We start from the raw sequence: 16,690 nt of genomic DNA on the forward strand, positions 1-16,690 counted from the left end.
AAAATTCAAATTACGTTTGCTTGGAAAATGCAGGTCTTCCGTTCTGTTTCCGAGTTCCTGAATGAAGTCTTTACTGACAAATATTCCAGCTTGGAAAACAAACAACAATTCATACTTGTTTTGGCTTTGAAAACCGTCCAGTGGTGGAGAAAGCTAAACCACAACATGGTCATTAATTATATGGAAATGTGAGGACATGTTCAGTCATAAATCTGCAATCGGAATAAGTGTACAAATATAGCTGTATAAATTCCTGGTAGTATTGAGAGGGCCTGTGGTTTACAATACGACTGTGTTGTGTTTATTAGTTGAAGTTACATTCTAAATATCCTTTGGCATTAGCAGTAAGCAACGGCAAGAATTCAGTACGGTATTTAAACAACAGCAAATGATTACCATGAGATGACATTTGTACGTATGTAAATATTTGGCTACAGCAGTCTTATTGTGCTGACAAATGTCCCTTTTCTTACAGTCAATCCCAATTTTGGAATTAAGCTGTACAGTTCCTGTATATTTAAAGGGATCCTGTCATCGGAAAACATGTTTTTTTTTCAAAACGCGTCAGTTAATAGTGCTACTCCAGCAGAATTCTGCACTAAAATCCATTTCTCAAAAGAGCAAACAGATTTTTTTATATTCAATTTTGAAATCTGACATGGGGCTAGACATTTTGTCAATTTCCCAGCTGCCCCTGGTCATGTGACTTGTGCCTGCACTTTAGGAGAGAAATGCTTTCTGGCAGGCTGCTGTTTTTCCTTCTCAATATAACTGAATGTGTCTCAGTGAGACATGGGTTTTTACTATTGAGTGTTGTTCTTAGATCTACCAGGCAGCTGTTATCTTGTGTTAGGGAGCTGCTATCTGGTTACCTTCCCATTGTTCTTTTGTTTGGCTGCTGGGGGGGAAAAGGGAGGGGGGGTTATATCACTCCAACTTGCAGTACAGCAGTAAAGAGTGATTGAAGTTTTTCAGAGCACAAGTCACATGACTTGGGGCAGCTGGGAAATTGACAATATGTCTAGCCCCATGTCAGATTTCAAAATTGTTTGCTCTGTTTGCTCTTTTGAGAAATGGATTTCAGTGCAGAATTCTGCTGGAGCAGCACTATTAACTGATTCATTTTGAAAAAAAAAAAAAATTCTCATGACAGTATCCCTTTAATGTACATGGGTAGACAAAAATTACAAAAATACATAAAATTCTTATTTTTCAGAGTAACTATTTACCAAACAAGAGGAATGACAAGAATATGAATATGTTTATTAATATTTGCTATTTACTCTCTCTTTCTGTTGCAAAAGAGCTTCCATAATCAAGACTTTGATGTTGCATAGCTGAGGGGCCCAGTGAGCAAAGACGCAACATGATTTAACATACTAAACTAATATACTGAGCTGATAGCAATCAAGCTGGAATATTAATATATAGGTGGATTTCTACCTCCCTCACTTCAGAGTGTTTCCTTTTAGAAGAAAGGGCCAATAACCTATGCATACTGATTAAGAAGTTTTATTACTCCCCTTGCACATAACCTAGTAATTGCTCTTCACTGTAACCAAGGAAAATGGGTGTAGCAAGCACATAGTACAACATAAAAGTGTTTTTGTATAATGTTGTTTTCTACTTGTGGGTGGGGAAGGGGAATGCAGGTGGGTGGGATACTCAATTTGGGGGGGGGGGCATTGGATAGGGCCCCTATCAAAAGATTTTTTTGTGGGGGATGGTGGTGCCCACTAGTTATGCCACTAATAATGGGTCTTACTAATCAATACTGGGTATTAACCTATAGCAACCAATCAGTGATGTTTCTTTTATGTGAGCTGCAGGGAGAATGACAGCAGGGATTGGTTGCTATGGGCTACTGCCCAGATGCAAATGTGTCCAGTGTTATTAAAGGACCACCCATAAGAAATCAGAATGCCAATGCCTTCTTAAATAATAGGGGTAACTTATCATGAGTGAGGGAAGAAGTGCAAGAACACTAGGGGATGCAAGAAGGTGCTTTTTCAGCAATCACAGCTGCTGCAGTCTCTGCAGTCTGAATTGCTGGCCATTTTATCACCTGATAAATTACACTAATATTTTGCTGAGGTCTATCTGCTCTTTGTCAAGAAATTTCAATATTTGGCATATATATATATATATATATATATATATATATATATATATATATATATATATATATATATATATATATATATATATATATATATATATATATATATATATATATATATATATATTGGACTAAAGTATCAGTAAATTATTCCACTCCAGTCTCCATCCGATTAGTTATTCCACTCTCATTGCATTTCATTGAATTGTCTGTTCACACAAAGTCTACAGATTGGCTTTAAGTTTCATTGATGATCTATGGTGGTTTATGTTATCTGTAGGTAGGGGTGAATGAAAAAAAATATATAGAACAACAACAACAAAAATCATCGCATGCACTATTTCTACCTTGGGTGCCTGGCGAGTAGACTTTAGATGCACTGAACTGCATAATGTTCAAGTCTAAAGGCTCTTATGATCATGGTTCCTTGAAAGGAATATTGTAAATATACGACTGCTTCATGCTTTTGTGTATTGGCCAAATTATTCTCCGGACCAACGTATCTAACATCTGCAAAATTAATGCCATTGGCCAAAGGCTGAATGATCAATGCATCATTTTACACTTGTTACGCTAATGTTAATCGCATCTGTTTATGTTGACCTACCACATGACCTACTGCTTCTACCCCAAAATACTGATCCTATTAACAAAATGAGAGATTAGAGAAGGAAGGACACTTTCTCATTTGGTCTTTCTTTGGCTGGCATCCCACTGTAATTCTAACACTCTTTGGTTTAATTAGTGGAGTAAGGATTGATCAGCAACAAATTGTTTCTTTCCCTCGCATGTGCTTACTGACCTGATTTACTCACTCTAATTATAGAACCCATCATTCACGTATTTGTGTGAACAATTCAGCATTACAAACTCAAGCCATATATATTATAATAACAACTTTACAACTTGTATACGTATCTCCATTACCAAGTTTCTCAATTCTTTTTTTAATTTAGGCAGTACACCCCAAGAATTTGTATACATTTGTATACATTTGTATACATTTGCTTTCACCAAGTATACCTTCATTTGGATAATTTAAAAGGACAGTTCACATTAAAATTTAACATTTCATACTGTAAGGGGCCAATTCATTAACTTCGAGTGAAGGAATAGAAGAAAAAAAACTTCGAATTACGAAGTGTTTCTTTGGCTACTTCGACCATGGAATGGGCTACTTCGACCTTCGACTTCGACTTCAAATCGAAGGATTCGAACTAAAAATCGTTCGACTATTCGACCATTCGATAGTCAAAGTACTGTCTCTTTAAGAAAAAACTTCGACCCCCTAGTTCGCCACCTAAAAGCTACCGAACCCAATGTTAGCCTATGGGGAAGGTCCCCATAGGCTTGGCTATGTTTTTTTGGTCGAAGGATAATCCTTCGAATTGTTCGATTCAAAGGATTTAATCGATTATTCCTTCGATTGAAGTATTTGCGCAAAATCCTTCGACTTCGATATTCGAAGTTGAAGGATTTTCATTCCCAGTCGAATATCGAGGGTTAATTAACCCTCAATATTCGACCCTTGATGCATCTGCCCCTAGGTGTTGGTTAATATTTGGAGACAATTTGCAGTTGGTCTACTTGTTTCTTAGTTTCAGCAACAAGGCAAGAGATTCATTCTCTAGCGAAATCCTTATTTTCATTTATAATTTAAAGGAACAGTTCAGTGTAAAAAACTGGATAAATAGATAGCCTTTGCAAAAATAAAAAAATGTTTCTTATATAGTTAGCTACCCAAAATTTCATGTATAAAGGTTGGAGTGACTGGATGTCTAACATAATAGCCAGAACACTACTTCCTGCTTTGCAGCTCTCTAACTCTGAGTTAGTCAGCAACTTTAAGGGGGGCCACATGGGACATATCAACAACGACATGCAATTGATCCTTAGCATTCAGCTCAGATTCAAAATCAAACAGTTATGACCCATGTGGCCCCCCCTCAAGTCACTGATTGGTTACTGCGAGAATTTCCCCGGGGGGGGGGGCAGTTAGGCTGGGGGGGAGGAGGGAGGTGGGTCTACGTAGGGTAGGGGGTCGGGTTTTTTTTAGTTACAGGTTGAATTCTCCTTTAAAGAACAGATCAGATGATGTTCTGCCCCTGACAGCAATCGTATCAAAGTTATGTCCGACAGAAGCTGGTGACCGTCTCCCACTAATGTCGTCAGATCGGCAATACATGCAGAGATATTATCTAACCTGTCCGATTGTCTGAACGACCGATCACCATGGCATGAAAAATGTCGGGACACTGAGTGCCACAAGCAGCCCGAAAATCATATGAAACTGAGATTCGTACAATCAAATCTTTGCATCTATGGCCAGCTTAAGTGATGAAACCCACACAGCAAAAACAGCAGGTGTACACGATTTGTGTCATAATGCAAGCAAAATTTCGTTTTGCTGCATCAGGCACAATTGGGGTGGATGGAACCCATAGTGTGGCTGGAATGATGCTGGAATTATGGTTAAAAAAACTATAGCAATCTGCATCCTAGATTGTATAAATGAATGCTATAGTAACTTAAGGTGGCCATACAAGGAGAGATCCGTTTGTTTGGCAATGTCACCTTGAGGTGGGCAATATCGGACTGATCCGATCGTGGGCCCTAGTGCCCAACGATTGGATCCTAACAATGGCTAACGGGCGGTCGGATTGCGGGACCGCATCAACGAACAGATGCAGCCATGATCCGACGGGATTTTTAGTCCCGTCCGATCAACATCTGGCTGAATCTCAATCGGGGAAGCCCGTCGGAGGGCCCCATACACGGGCCAATAAGCTGCCGACTCGGTCTGTCGGCAGCTTTTATCGGCCCGTGTATGGCCACCTTTAGTTAAAGCATAAAAAAAAGGATCAACAGCAATTTGTCTTGCAATATTATTTCCATAACATGCATACATTGAAGTTACTCTCTGGGTGATATTCCCCTTTAAATTATTTTGTTAATGACTAACGAAGATATCAATCTGCTAAACCAACAAACAAACAAAAAACTTTAATCATGCAAAACACAGCGATTTGGAACCAATCTTGTGTTTTCCAAAGGCTCTGCAAATTTTAAATAATTGTTAAAGGGATACTGTCATCGGAAAACATGTTTTTTTCAAAACGCATCAGTTAATAGTGCAACTCCAGCAGAATTCTGCACTGAAATCCATTTCTCAAAAGAGCAAACAGATTTTTTTATATACAATTTTGAAATCTGACATGGGGCTAGACATTTTGTCAATTTCCCAGCTGCCCCTGGTCATGTGACTTGTGCCTGCACTTTAGGAGAGAAATGCTTTCTGGTAGGCTGCTGTTCTTCCTTCTCAATGTAACTGAATGTGTCTCAGTGAGACATGGGTTTTTACTAATGAGTGTTGTTCTTAGATCTACCAGGCAACTGTTATCTTGTGTTAGGGAGCTGTTATCTGGTTACCTTCCCATTGTTCTGTTGTTTGGCTGCTGGGGGGGGGGAGGAAGGGGGTGATATCACTCCAACTTGCAGTACAGCAGTAAATAGTGTTTGAAGTGTATCAGAGCACAAGTCACATGACTTGGGGCAGTTGGGAAATTGACAATATGTCTAGCCCCATGTCAGATTTCAAAATTTTATATAAAAATATCTGTTTGCTCTTTTGAGAAATGAATTTCAGCGCAAAATTCTGCTGGAGCAACACTATTAACCGATTCATTTTGAAAAAAAAATGTTTTTTCCCATGACAGTATCCCTTTAATATATATAGCCAAGTATCCTTTATACAATTTCCCATTGAAGCATGAAAACTTTCATTTTTTTAGGTTTATTTGACAACTAACTTTTTTTAAGGCATTGGAGTGCTAGAACAGATATATGGACAGACATTGGAGCAGCAAGTCCAATTGCTTGCTTCATTGTATTTTTATTTCAGACAGTTTGTCTACCCTTTACTGAATCTACTCTATGCCAATGAGGCCCAATGTGGATCTTTTTCACCTTGCTATGCTACAGCAGTGCACAATATTTACCACTGCAAAGCCCTCACTGCTTATTGATATGCTGTGTCTGGTATAATATATGATGCACATTACTACTACAGGGAAATGATAAATCAAAGACCTACAACCTGTGGCTGTCACTGCACTGAAATGCCAAAAACAGTCCTCCAAGTTATACTGAAAGTAAATGGGAGCTGCAGGTCTGAAACAGAGCAATAAATAACCACAAAAAAGAAAAAATGTTAAGAAGGCAATGAAAAGATAATGAGTGATGGGGAGGGGGAGATTAGACATTCTTCAGTGCAGATATGGAAGAAAGCTCTGCATTACAGAAAGGCTATCTCCCATAGATCATTTTATCCAAATAATCCAGATTTTTAAAAATGATTTCCTTTTTCTCTGTAATAATAAACAGTACCGTGTGATTGATCCAAAGATATAATTAATATTTCCATGATTTTCTAGTAGACCTAAGGTATGAAGAGCCAAATTACGGAAAAATCCGTTAACATCAGGTCCAGAGCACTCTGAATAACGTATCCCATAACTGTACTGTATAACCTGCTGTAATCAATGTCCCAATCTGTGATACAATTACCAAACAGCTGGTTGGCATTTTGTGCATTTGTCTTACAGTCCAGAGACTTGGCAACTGTGTTCCTGCTGTTGATATCAATCTTATATGAGCAACTTGAACTTTAACAAGACACCTTTAAGCCTCACCAGGTAATAACAGAGAAGGGTCTATACTATAAAAGAACAAAACAGAAAAGGGTCAGCAGAAGTGGTTCAGAAGGTTGGGAAGGATTATCTCGTTAACCATAAAGAACGCTAACAGAAAACAAAGCCCACAGTTGTGAAATTAGCATCAAAGTATAATGCTGATCTCTGTTTTAGAAGATTGCATCCAGTGGAAAGAAAAGGAATCTGGTGAAAGCTCCTACAGGCTTGGCTGTCATCCATTAATATTTGGTCTTTAGTAACACAGGTCCCAGGACATTAAAATAGCAGCAATTCACCCTTTGTTCTGGTGCACTAAAAGTTCTGTATTTCTCAGCTTTCAAAGGCAATTATGATAATCTGATCTGGATCAGCCTTTATAGTATTTCGTTAAGTTAATTTCATACAAAACCCTACTATAGTGCTTCACAGAGCAGGCAGATTATCCTCTGCCATAAACAAGCAGCAATAGCCTCTTCAGTACGTTATTTGGCTGCACAAAGATGTAAATTATGGACTTTCAATAGTAATTACAAAGCGCTCAATAGTTTTGTCTATATTTAGCCTTGGGTCCTGTCTGATATTTCGGATGCTATTTATCATCATTATTTACAAATTCATCCCGGCTGCTTTCAAGAAAATCTGTGCCATAATGCAGTCACCCTCAGATTGGAGATTTAAAGTAAAACCGACGCATCTAAATGAAGTACTGGTTTCCTGAAATACAAACATCCTTGGCTTCTGTAGCTTGTTTTGTCTTTCCATAAACCTTCAGCTTTCTTTCTCTGTGTTTCGGGCTACCTTGTGTGTCATGCCTGTTGGTGGGGCTGGATATTCCATAAAGAAAGCAGAGTTCCATTAACATAACAGAGAGCTAGAAAACAATATTAGTTGTACACTTAACACGATGATAAAAGCCCAACTGCTTAGCCAATGGACACACCTTTATGCCATTTAAAGGCGTTACAGGTACATGTAGCGAATTGTAAAGGAAGAAAAAGCATCATTTGCCTAGAGTTGCCATAAATCATGGCTGCCCTATAATTACCATGTAATTGCTGCAGGTACAACATATCAGAAAAGTCACAGTGGAAATCCATTTAGGGTCAGGTGTCAATATCCAGACCTGGAGGGCCTTAAACAAGCCAGAACATCAAAATATCCCCATGACAGGACAGTAAACGTCATACCTAACAAAATCATTTTCTGCAACACATCTGCCCTTCGCTGAGGGGACATTTATTTTAGACCTGTGGGACAGTGTGCTTGGAAACCCTGTCAGGTTGGCCAGTATACAGAGGTTTTACAGCATTTTTTGTTCCCTGATTCTATTCTGCATATAATTCTGCCTGCCTACCATGAAAAAAGCTAATCTTTCCAAACGCATAACCCTGGACCCAATTAATATTCTTTAACATCTCCACAATTTTGTCTAAAATATCTCCAACTAAGCTATACGATCATATGTGGATTGTTTTGCATGCCTGTATGATTATGTGAGAATCTAACCTAGCTTTAACAAAATCAGCTAGATAATCAGCTCCATAAATATCACTTTTATGCACCTACATTTTTTTGCATCGCTTCAATGGCAAATATTATAGGGCCACAAAAGTTCTGTGCAGTCTCTCATATTCTTTATTCAGTGTGACAAACCGACAAGAGTTTTTGAGTATTGATAACCCTCTTCTTAAAAGAATTACCATTGCTTATAGCCTGCAATTGAATTTAATTCAATTGTCTAAGGAAACTTCCACAAAACCTGCAGGATTCCTCCTCTGATATTTAATAAATCAATGCTCTACAGCCAGTTCATCCAAAATGTGTTTTCCAATTCAGAAGTCTTTCCATAATGGGGAGCACCATGTCTTAGGGCTTATGGCACATCCAAACATTTCTCAGCCAGTGCCCAAAACCACCTCTGTTGCTTCCCATTGATTTGAATGAGGAAATATCTTATAGCTTCAACCAGAAGATACTCTAGTGAAGGCTTTGAGACACATAGCATTGAATTAGCATTAACTATTTTACTGTCATATGAATAATAATAAGTATCTGATCCAGTTGCTATGGGTTGCTAGGCATGGGTAAACAATACCCCTAATTACATTCCCACATACCCCTCAACATGCCAAGAACAGAACTGGAGAAGGCTTGTGTTATAGTCTCACTGGTTGGTACAATTTTTGGCTTATTTGAGCAGACTGTATCCCCAATGATGCAAAACACATAAGCTGCCCATACGCATGCCATTGATCAATGCTTAAAGGCGAAGTGAACTTGGAAACAAAATTTGTTTTATAAAAGAAAACATAATTCTAAGCAACTTTTCAATATATATTTGTAAAATGTTTCAGTGCTGCCTGAATGCGTTCCTCCACACCCCAGTAATCATGCACTTCTGCCCAGGGGAAACCCCTAAGGTTACCAAGAGGCAGAATTTGTAGTTTAGGCACCACTTCTCTGCATAAGGTGCTGGTGTATGTCCCAACCAGTGACTCATGAGCAACATGCTGCTCTCCAACCCCTTGGATGTTGCTCCCAGTGGCCTTAAAGCAGGTACTTATTTTTCAATTCCTGGTTTAAAGGAAAGCTTTAGTTGCATAAAAACCATGCAAACTGCCAAACAGAGCCTCTTGTAGGCTGCCAGTGCAAATAGGGGCTACCAATAGTCAATTATAGCCCATATTTGGCACCCCATGAACCTTTTTTCATGTTTATGTTTCTCTCCAACTTTCTTTTACATTTGAATGTGGCTCACAGGTAAAAAAAGGTTGGGGACCCCTGATCTAGAATAAAGGGCTTTTATGCTGAAATTGGGCCAAGCTGTTCGGGCACCCTTGGCAACCCAGCCAGCCAGCTCTCAGCCCCCACTTGTGCACACATGTGCATGCGATTGGCCGGACGCAAAATGCAGACAAGCATGCCATGCAAGATGGGAGCATGCGATGACCTGGCAGCACACATTGGTTGGTGAGGGGACATGGCCTGGAACAGGGGTAGACAGCAGAAGAGGTACGTGCCTGGCACCCCCTGTCACTGAAACCTAGGCACCCTTTTCTGGCCCTGGTGTTCCTCCAAGCACCTACTGTATGTTGGTCAATAAATTAGCTGGAAATGACTTGCCATGTGAACCATTAGTCACCTTTACTTCACCTTTTATAGCTGTCTGCCCCTTGGACAGCAAAGAAGTGTCCATATAGCTAAAGAGCTACAACTTCCTCTACAGCATATTTAAAATATGTTTTAAAGCAACATATTAACATTCATTTTAATATTTGAAGGTGGAAAGAACTGCTTAGTGTCATTGCACCATTAAAAACACCACAAGCATTAAAGGGAATAATGATCGTCATATTAACTTTTAGCATGCATTAGATAGCCCTATTCTCAGCAACTTTTCAACTTGTCTTCTTTATTTATTTTCCATGATTTGAATGATTACTACTCCTATTCTGCCTATGTGCAACTTACCAAGAAAAATACCATCTGGGTGTCAGGGGTCGCTGACCACAGCAATCGAAAAACAGATGAAGAAGAAGCCTCTGTTTTATTATCATTACTGTTTTTAATTGCTTACGTTTATTTTCAGGCCCTCCCCTATTGATCTTCTGTTTTGATTTCCAAACTGCTGCCTATCTACTAGACCTGTTAAGTCCAAGCAACCAGACAGCATTTAACATTTCCTGAAATAAACAACAAATAGATGTAATCATTAATGTCTTACAATACTTCTGTCTGCATCACACTAAAAGTTAATTGTAAGGTGAACTACTCTTTTAAGTATAATACTACAATAATAATTCTATGGTAGCAGCATTTCATAGGAGATGCAGATGCCAAGGCCCCCACCCATAAATAATACCTATGAGACTTGCGCAAACAGACATTTTTAGATGAGTTTCAGTTTTAGATTGTAAGCTCTTTTGGACAGGGCCATTTTTACCTCTTGTACTGGTAATTGGTTGTTTCTTAATATGTATGTTCGATGCATGCACCCATTTATTGAACAGCGCTGCTTAATATGTTGGTGCATTTTTTAGTGAGAATGTTATAAAAATCCCTCATACAGGTACTGGTATTTATTCCCATAGGCATTAGTACTATCTGTCCATTTCTGATGTTTTGATGCTGTATTTTTAGTGTTTAAAAAAAACACAATGGGCAAAACCTCCTAATTACTGGACCCTGTTGACCACATCTAACACTTTTCTATATTCCCCTGAACCTCTTATCGCCTTAGAGGTGACAGTAAATTGTAACCAAGCCTAGAATTCCACTGAATTGCAGTACAACTTGTCCCAGTTTGCCAGTGCCTGTGGCATGATTGAGTTTCTCATTTTCTGCTGGCAGCTATGCTGGTGCTTTAAATAATAATTACAATTATTAGCTTTTGAGATGTTTTAATAGATTTTTTTTAAAAAAAAAAACCACATTTGCCACTACAGTAAAAATATCTGGAATTTAATTTTGGTTATTACCGAGATAATGACAGAGGGATCCTTCATGTCCACCCTATATTATAGCATTTGGTATCTGGTTAATAACCAAGTGCATCATTCTTTTTTTTTTTAAGCAGTTTTCAATGTAATTGTATAAATGTCTTGTTAATTTAAAGCATTCTTCCCCATCCCATTACACAGACTGCTTTCTTTGTCTATGCCCCTGACCCCATGACCCTTAAGCCTAAAACTATGTGTTTGGGGGATGGGGGGCTGTGCCTTTTGGGGTGGGAGATGTGTGTGTTTGTGTATAAGTTACACATCCAATGAGAGTGATCCTTTGTGATTCCTCCCTTTATAAAGCAAATGAGTGCCTGCATAAGGCAAAATAATTCTGATTCAGTGAAGACTTTATACGCTGGATCCATAGATCTCCCCCAAGCATTATACAGGCAGCATATTCTCTAGGCAAGAAGAAAAAAAAATGTCATCAATGTCCAAATCCAGCATGGGAAATGACATATGAGTCTGGCTGCAGGCAGGATTCATTTAGGGACTAATGAGTAAAGCATTGCATACATGTTGGGGAATGTTATATGCCAATGGATTATCATCCAATAATGAAAAGTTAAATTCTAATTTTAAAATTAAACGCTAATTAACCACCAGTGAAAGAGAAGAGATTCCTTTTGGTGCTCGTATTGTAGGCTATAGCCCAGCACCTGTACAGAAATGCACAAAATAACAAGCTGGTTGCATCCAGTGACACAAAGTGATACAATTTAATGTAAGTATATTGTTGCAGTTAATTTCTGTTACTAATGTAGCAGTGGTACATGTTGGTAGGCTATAATGGCTAAAGAGCAGAAATGAAGAATAATGGTTCACTTGCACTTTTCTACTTTCTATCACAAAGCCTATGCCCTTAAATGGTATGAAGGAAGCAGTATGAATCTGGTGCACCAGCAGAGCCCATCTAGTGGCTGATATCCCCCTACAACAGAAGGATACACACACAATTCTTATTCAGTGAGAATACCATTTAACATACTCCTGATGTGTTATACGGTATCTCCAGCTGTTACGTAAGATCTAGTAGGCAGGATTCCATTAAAGGAATGGCACCCATTTTCTTTCAGTAACCTACATTTATACAGCAATGGCTAAATAACTTTAACTGAAATTAAATGAATAGGAGCAGATGTCCTATAATCCTCTCTTCTCATAACAGCTCATTGCTTGTGGCCCAACTCCTAGAAACAGTGTCGGACTGGCCCACCAGGATACCAGGAAAACTCCCGGTGGGCCCAGGTGTCAGTGGCTCCTCATGCTGCAAAACATTTGGCCTATTTCATGGCTATTCCCTATTCTATGAGAACAAAAAAGCCAAATAGATGGAATAATAGATTATAGTATGTACAGACAACAAACTAAGAGAATAGAGGTTGATTGAGGAGATGAAGAATATAAGTACCGAGAGTGGGCCCCTGGTCTTAGGTTTTATGATGGGCCCCTGGTCTAAGGTTTTTGGATGGGCCTCTGGTGTCCCAGTCCGACACTGCCTACAAATTCCCCTGCTTTACTCGTAGGAAAAGTTTGTATCAGTCAGCAGATGAAGACTATGGATTATGTACTATGGTTTTTAACTTAATACATAGCCACCTACCACACCAATATCCTGGCTCTGTTTCTGTGTTCATAATGGAGAAGATTAGGCTGGAGCTCCAGAATTGGTGTGAAATAGGAGTTCTGTGTATTATTCAAACTATGATATATTTACAAGGTATCTCAGTCTTGCCAGGGCTGGTTTTAGTATGAAGCAGAAAAGCCTTCTACACTTGCCCCCCAGCATCAAGGTTGCAACCTGACCGATATTTTACCGTCCTGGTCAGTAAAAATGATGGCTGATCCCAATGTTATTATTAGGGCAAAAAAGATAAATATATAGGAAGGCCGGTGTTTTTTTCCAGAAAAGGTGGCAACCTTACCCCTAGGGCAAACAATGTTAATAAAGCTATAGTACAAAGGACATATTACACTATGTAATAATGATTAGATACAGTTGATTCATTGGCATTTGTTGTCCAGCACAACATGATGGGAACTGTAGTTCAAAAGTAACAAGGGGATTCTGGTTTACTCATTCCTGAATTAGGTGTCCCTCTTCGGAGCATCCATGGTTTATATAAATATGTATGAGTGTGTGTGTATGTGTGTGTGTGTGTGTGTAGGTGCTGCATAATGGTAAAGATTTTGTCATGCTAGCTCAAAAAATAAAGCTTCATTTTCAGGGCTCAGCCTCCTCCTAAGGAATACGTGTAGTAGTGTATCCAATCTTGATGGATGGAGCAGAATCTCTAAACACAGGGCTGAGGGTGTAATTGGGAGGGTGGGGAGGCAAAACTACCCAGGGCTTTTTCACACATTCATGGTGTAAAGAACAAAAAAAAAAAAAAAAAGCAGACAAACAAGGGGATAATCAGTAACCCTTACCCAGACAGAATAATATTTAATGGGGAAACAATTGGAGCTAGTGATTGATGAATTTGATAAATTGAAGATTTATCTTGCACTGAGAAAGCCCTGCATCTACAACTCCCAGCTTACACATTGCCAAGTGGGATTTATACACACACACACACATACACATACACACACACATACACACACACATACACACACTATAGTGCTAACTCAGATTGCCAGCATGTACAGCCCTATCCACTGCTAGATGCATTGTAGCAGCACCGACAGGTCTTTTTCTCTTTTCTTTCATTTATGAGAGAGAATAAGAGAGAGATAGATAGTCAGCTGCCGGTGCAACTTGGCAATAGAATAAAAAGCGACATAACAATCAGTACTATTTTGATAGCAGACAATACATTTTGCTCTTTGACACCATTAATCCGTGCTCACCGAGACAGCTGCATTAAAAATGGAAATACAACAGGGAAATCTGCTGCCAATGCTCCTGCAACGCGTTCAGGCCAATTGCATTGGGTTTGTGAAAGGCAGAGAGTTGTAGCGCGCAGCAGCTTGTTGCATGTAACCCATTGAGCTCGGCCGCTGCAGTGCCTCGAGTTTAACCGCAGGAAAACGCTCGCTGATCGCCACATCGCAGCCAACTTTCATGAGGATTCGCTGCAAACGTATACCATCAGACACAACGCAATCCTTTACTATTACTGGGAAATTGCCATTACTATGCTTGTGTTTGGGTCAAGGATTATGGAGGGCGCATGGGAGATTTTATTTGACGGGGGGCCCAATACGATCACCTTTTCCCATTTGACTCTCTGCAGTAAGATTGGCCTGAGCTATTTTAAGCTGCTGTATGTGTAAAAGAGAACACCCACAATTATTGGTTTTGTGATCCCTCTGAACCCCACGCTTAACCCCATGGTGCCCGAGGCGCCCAGAATGATGCAGTGCTTAGTGCACCCAAAGCGTTAACGATCCCTGTTAAGAAGAAGCAAAGCTCTGTGTATAGGAATAAGGGAGAAATGACATTTATACTAATGTGGAAACAGGTTGCAGTCTATACTGACATTGTGATTCACAGCTTGGCTGCACTTTTATTAAGGGGATGAGAGATAAGGGACTTACATTGAAGTGATATTCCTGGAGATGTCAGTGATGTTGAGGATGGAGTTGCCATTGCTGGTGCCAGAGTCCTGCCCTTCCAACAGGGGAAAGATATTGCCATCATCCGGCTTGCTGCAGTTAATCTCGCTGCTGTTGCACACACAGTTAGCCGGGCACCCCAGCACCGACCCCAGCCCCGACCCCAGCCATGAGTCCAGCCACAGGCTCCACAATAGCAAAATCCTCCAGAAACTGCACTTGCCAGGGAGAAGCCACACATCCATGTCAGGCATCTGCTTCCCAACCCCAAAATATAGGGGGACAGAATAGAAAAAGGGGGTGAAGATGAGGAGCAAAGATGAGCCTTTCCCCGGATCAGCAAATCAGATGGAAAATCCTCCCGCAGCCAAACTCATCCTGAAAGTGCTCCCAGTCCCAATCCACACAAATACATCATTGCCTGATGTGCTGCTGCCGCTGGATCCCACAATATTTGCCTTTTTCCCCCCAGAAGATGTTGCCAGACTTCTTTGGCACCAGATGAGGGAAACCAGAAAAAAAAAGAAAAAATAAATATTAAAAAAAAAAAAACCCGGGTGTTAAAGTCACCAAGTCCCACCTACTGAGCAGAATTCAAACTGTCACCACACCTGCAAAAAAAAAAAAGGAAACACAGAAAAAAAAAGAGATGGGGGTGGGAAAGAAAAAAGAAGGAAGGGGATACACAGATGGGATCAGAGATGAAACAGTAGCGCTCGCACGCTGATCTGATGCAAAATGAGCAAGTTAGCCCTTGTGTATGGGAATAAAAAGGCCCGGCTTCCCCTGGCACAGCCAGTCTTGTAGCAGCAGAGTGAGGAGGAGGCAGATACTGCACTGAATCCGCAGAGCCCTCTCACACACTCACACACACTCACATAGGGAGAGAATAAAGTTCAGCTGCATCCCCACTTACTGGATATCTCTCTACCTGTCCTGGCTCCCCCTCCCCTCACACAGCAATGGATTAGAACGGCACATGGGGAGTTCAGTCATGTGAGAGCTTTGCCCCTCACTGATAAAGAAAAAAAAAACGCCAAGTGCTTTGGCTCCAGGAGCAGCACCAGGCTGGATCTCAGAGCTTGGGAGCAGTGAGGATGGAGAAGGAGGAGGAGGAGGAGGAGGATGCTCTGCTTCTGAAATAATTAATATCCACATCTGCATCAAATGGCCAAGAGATTTCAGGAATCATCACGGTGATAGAGGAAAGAGGGGGGAATGGACAGACGCGGCAGTCGGGGAGCCGCTGCGTTTTGCAAGAAAGTGTCCTGAGCGAATTAAGATGCATGAAGCATTTCTGGCAAGCAGAGCACCCTCACTACATCCCAGCGCTGCTTCATTCCCCCTGCCCTTCAGCACTGCTTCCCTGTATCATGTCCCCCTTACACAGTGTGATCATTCTTTCCCTATACACACCCACACACTAACACCCACACACTAACACCGACACACTCGCACCCACACACTAACACCCACACACTCGCACCGACACACTCGCACCAACGCAACACGACAGACAGTGATTAAACGAGATGGACCTGCTGCAGGGGGGGGGGGGAGAGACAGGTGCAAGGAACTCTCAGAGATGGAGATTGTGGATTCCACAGACGAACTGATGTCTCTCTCTCTCTTGTCCAAGGGAAGGAGGAAAAAAAAGGTGGGAGTCTCAGCTGTTTACTGAGAGCCAGAGAATCAAATCAGTGCGATCAGGACTAGTGAGGGAGGAGAGTGGCACACACACACACACACTCATAAACACACACACACACTCATACTTACACACACACACACTCATCATACACACAGACATCATACAC

The 16,690-nt window shown here is 40.4% G+C and overlaps 1 protein-coding gene across 4 annotated transcripts in view; it reads right to left on the reverse strand.

The window, feature by feature from the left end:
• The window catches only part of LOC108712840 (NT-3 growth factor receptor), a 399,826-nt gene extending 384,350 nt beyond the window's left edge, over positions 1–15,476 (reverse strand). For all 4 annotated transcript variants that reach the window (XM_041588223.1, XM_041588224.1, XM_041588222.1 and 1 more), the window contains exon 1: positions 14,856–15,476. In XM_041588223.1, the coding sequence (XP_041444157.1) occupies positions 14,856–15,127 (272 nt within the window). In that variant the 5' untranslated portion in view covers positions 15,128–15,476. The remainder of the gene's footprint in view (positions 1–14,855) is intronic.
• Between the last annotated feature and the right edge of the window lie 1,214 nt (positions 15,477–16,690).

This window comes from Xenopus laevis, chromosome 3S (assembly GCF_017654675.1).
Source record: "Xenopus laevis strain J_2021 chromosome 3S, Xenopus_laevis_v10.1, whole genome shotgun sequence".
In the NCBI taxonomy this organism is placed as follows: domain Eukaryota; kingdom Metazoa; phylum Chordata; class Amphibia; order Anura; family Pipidae; genus Xenopus; species Xenopus laevis.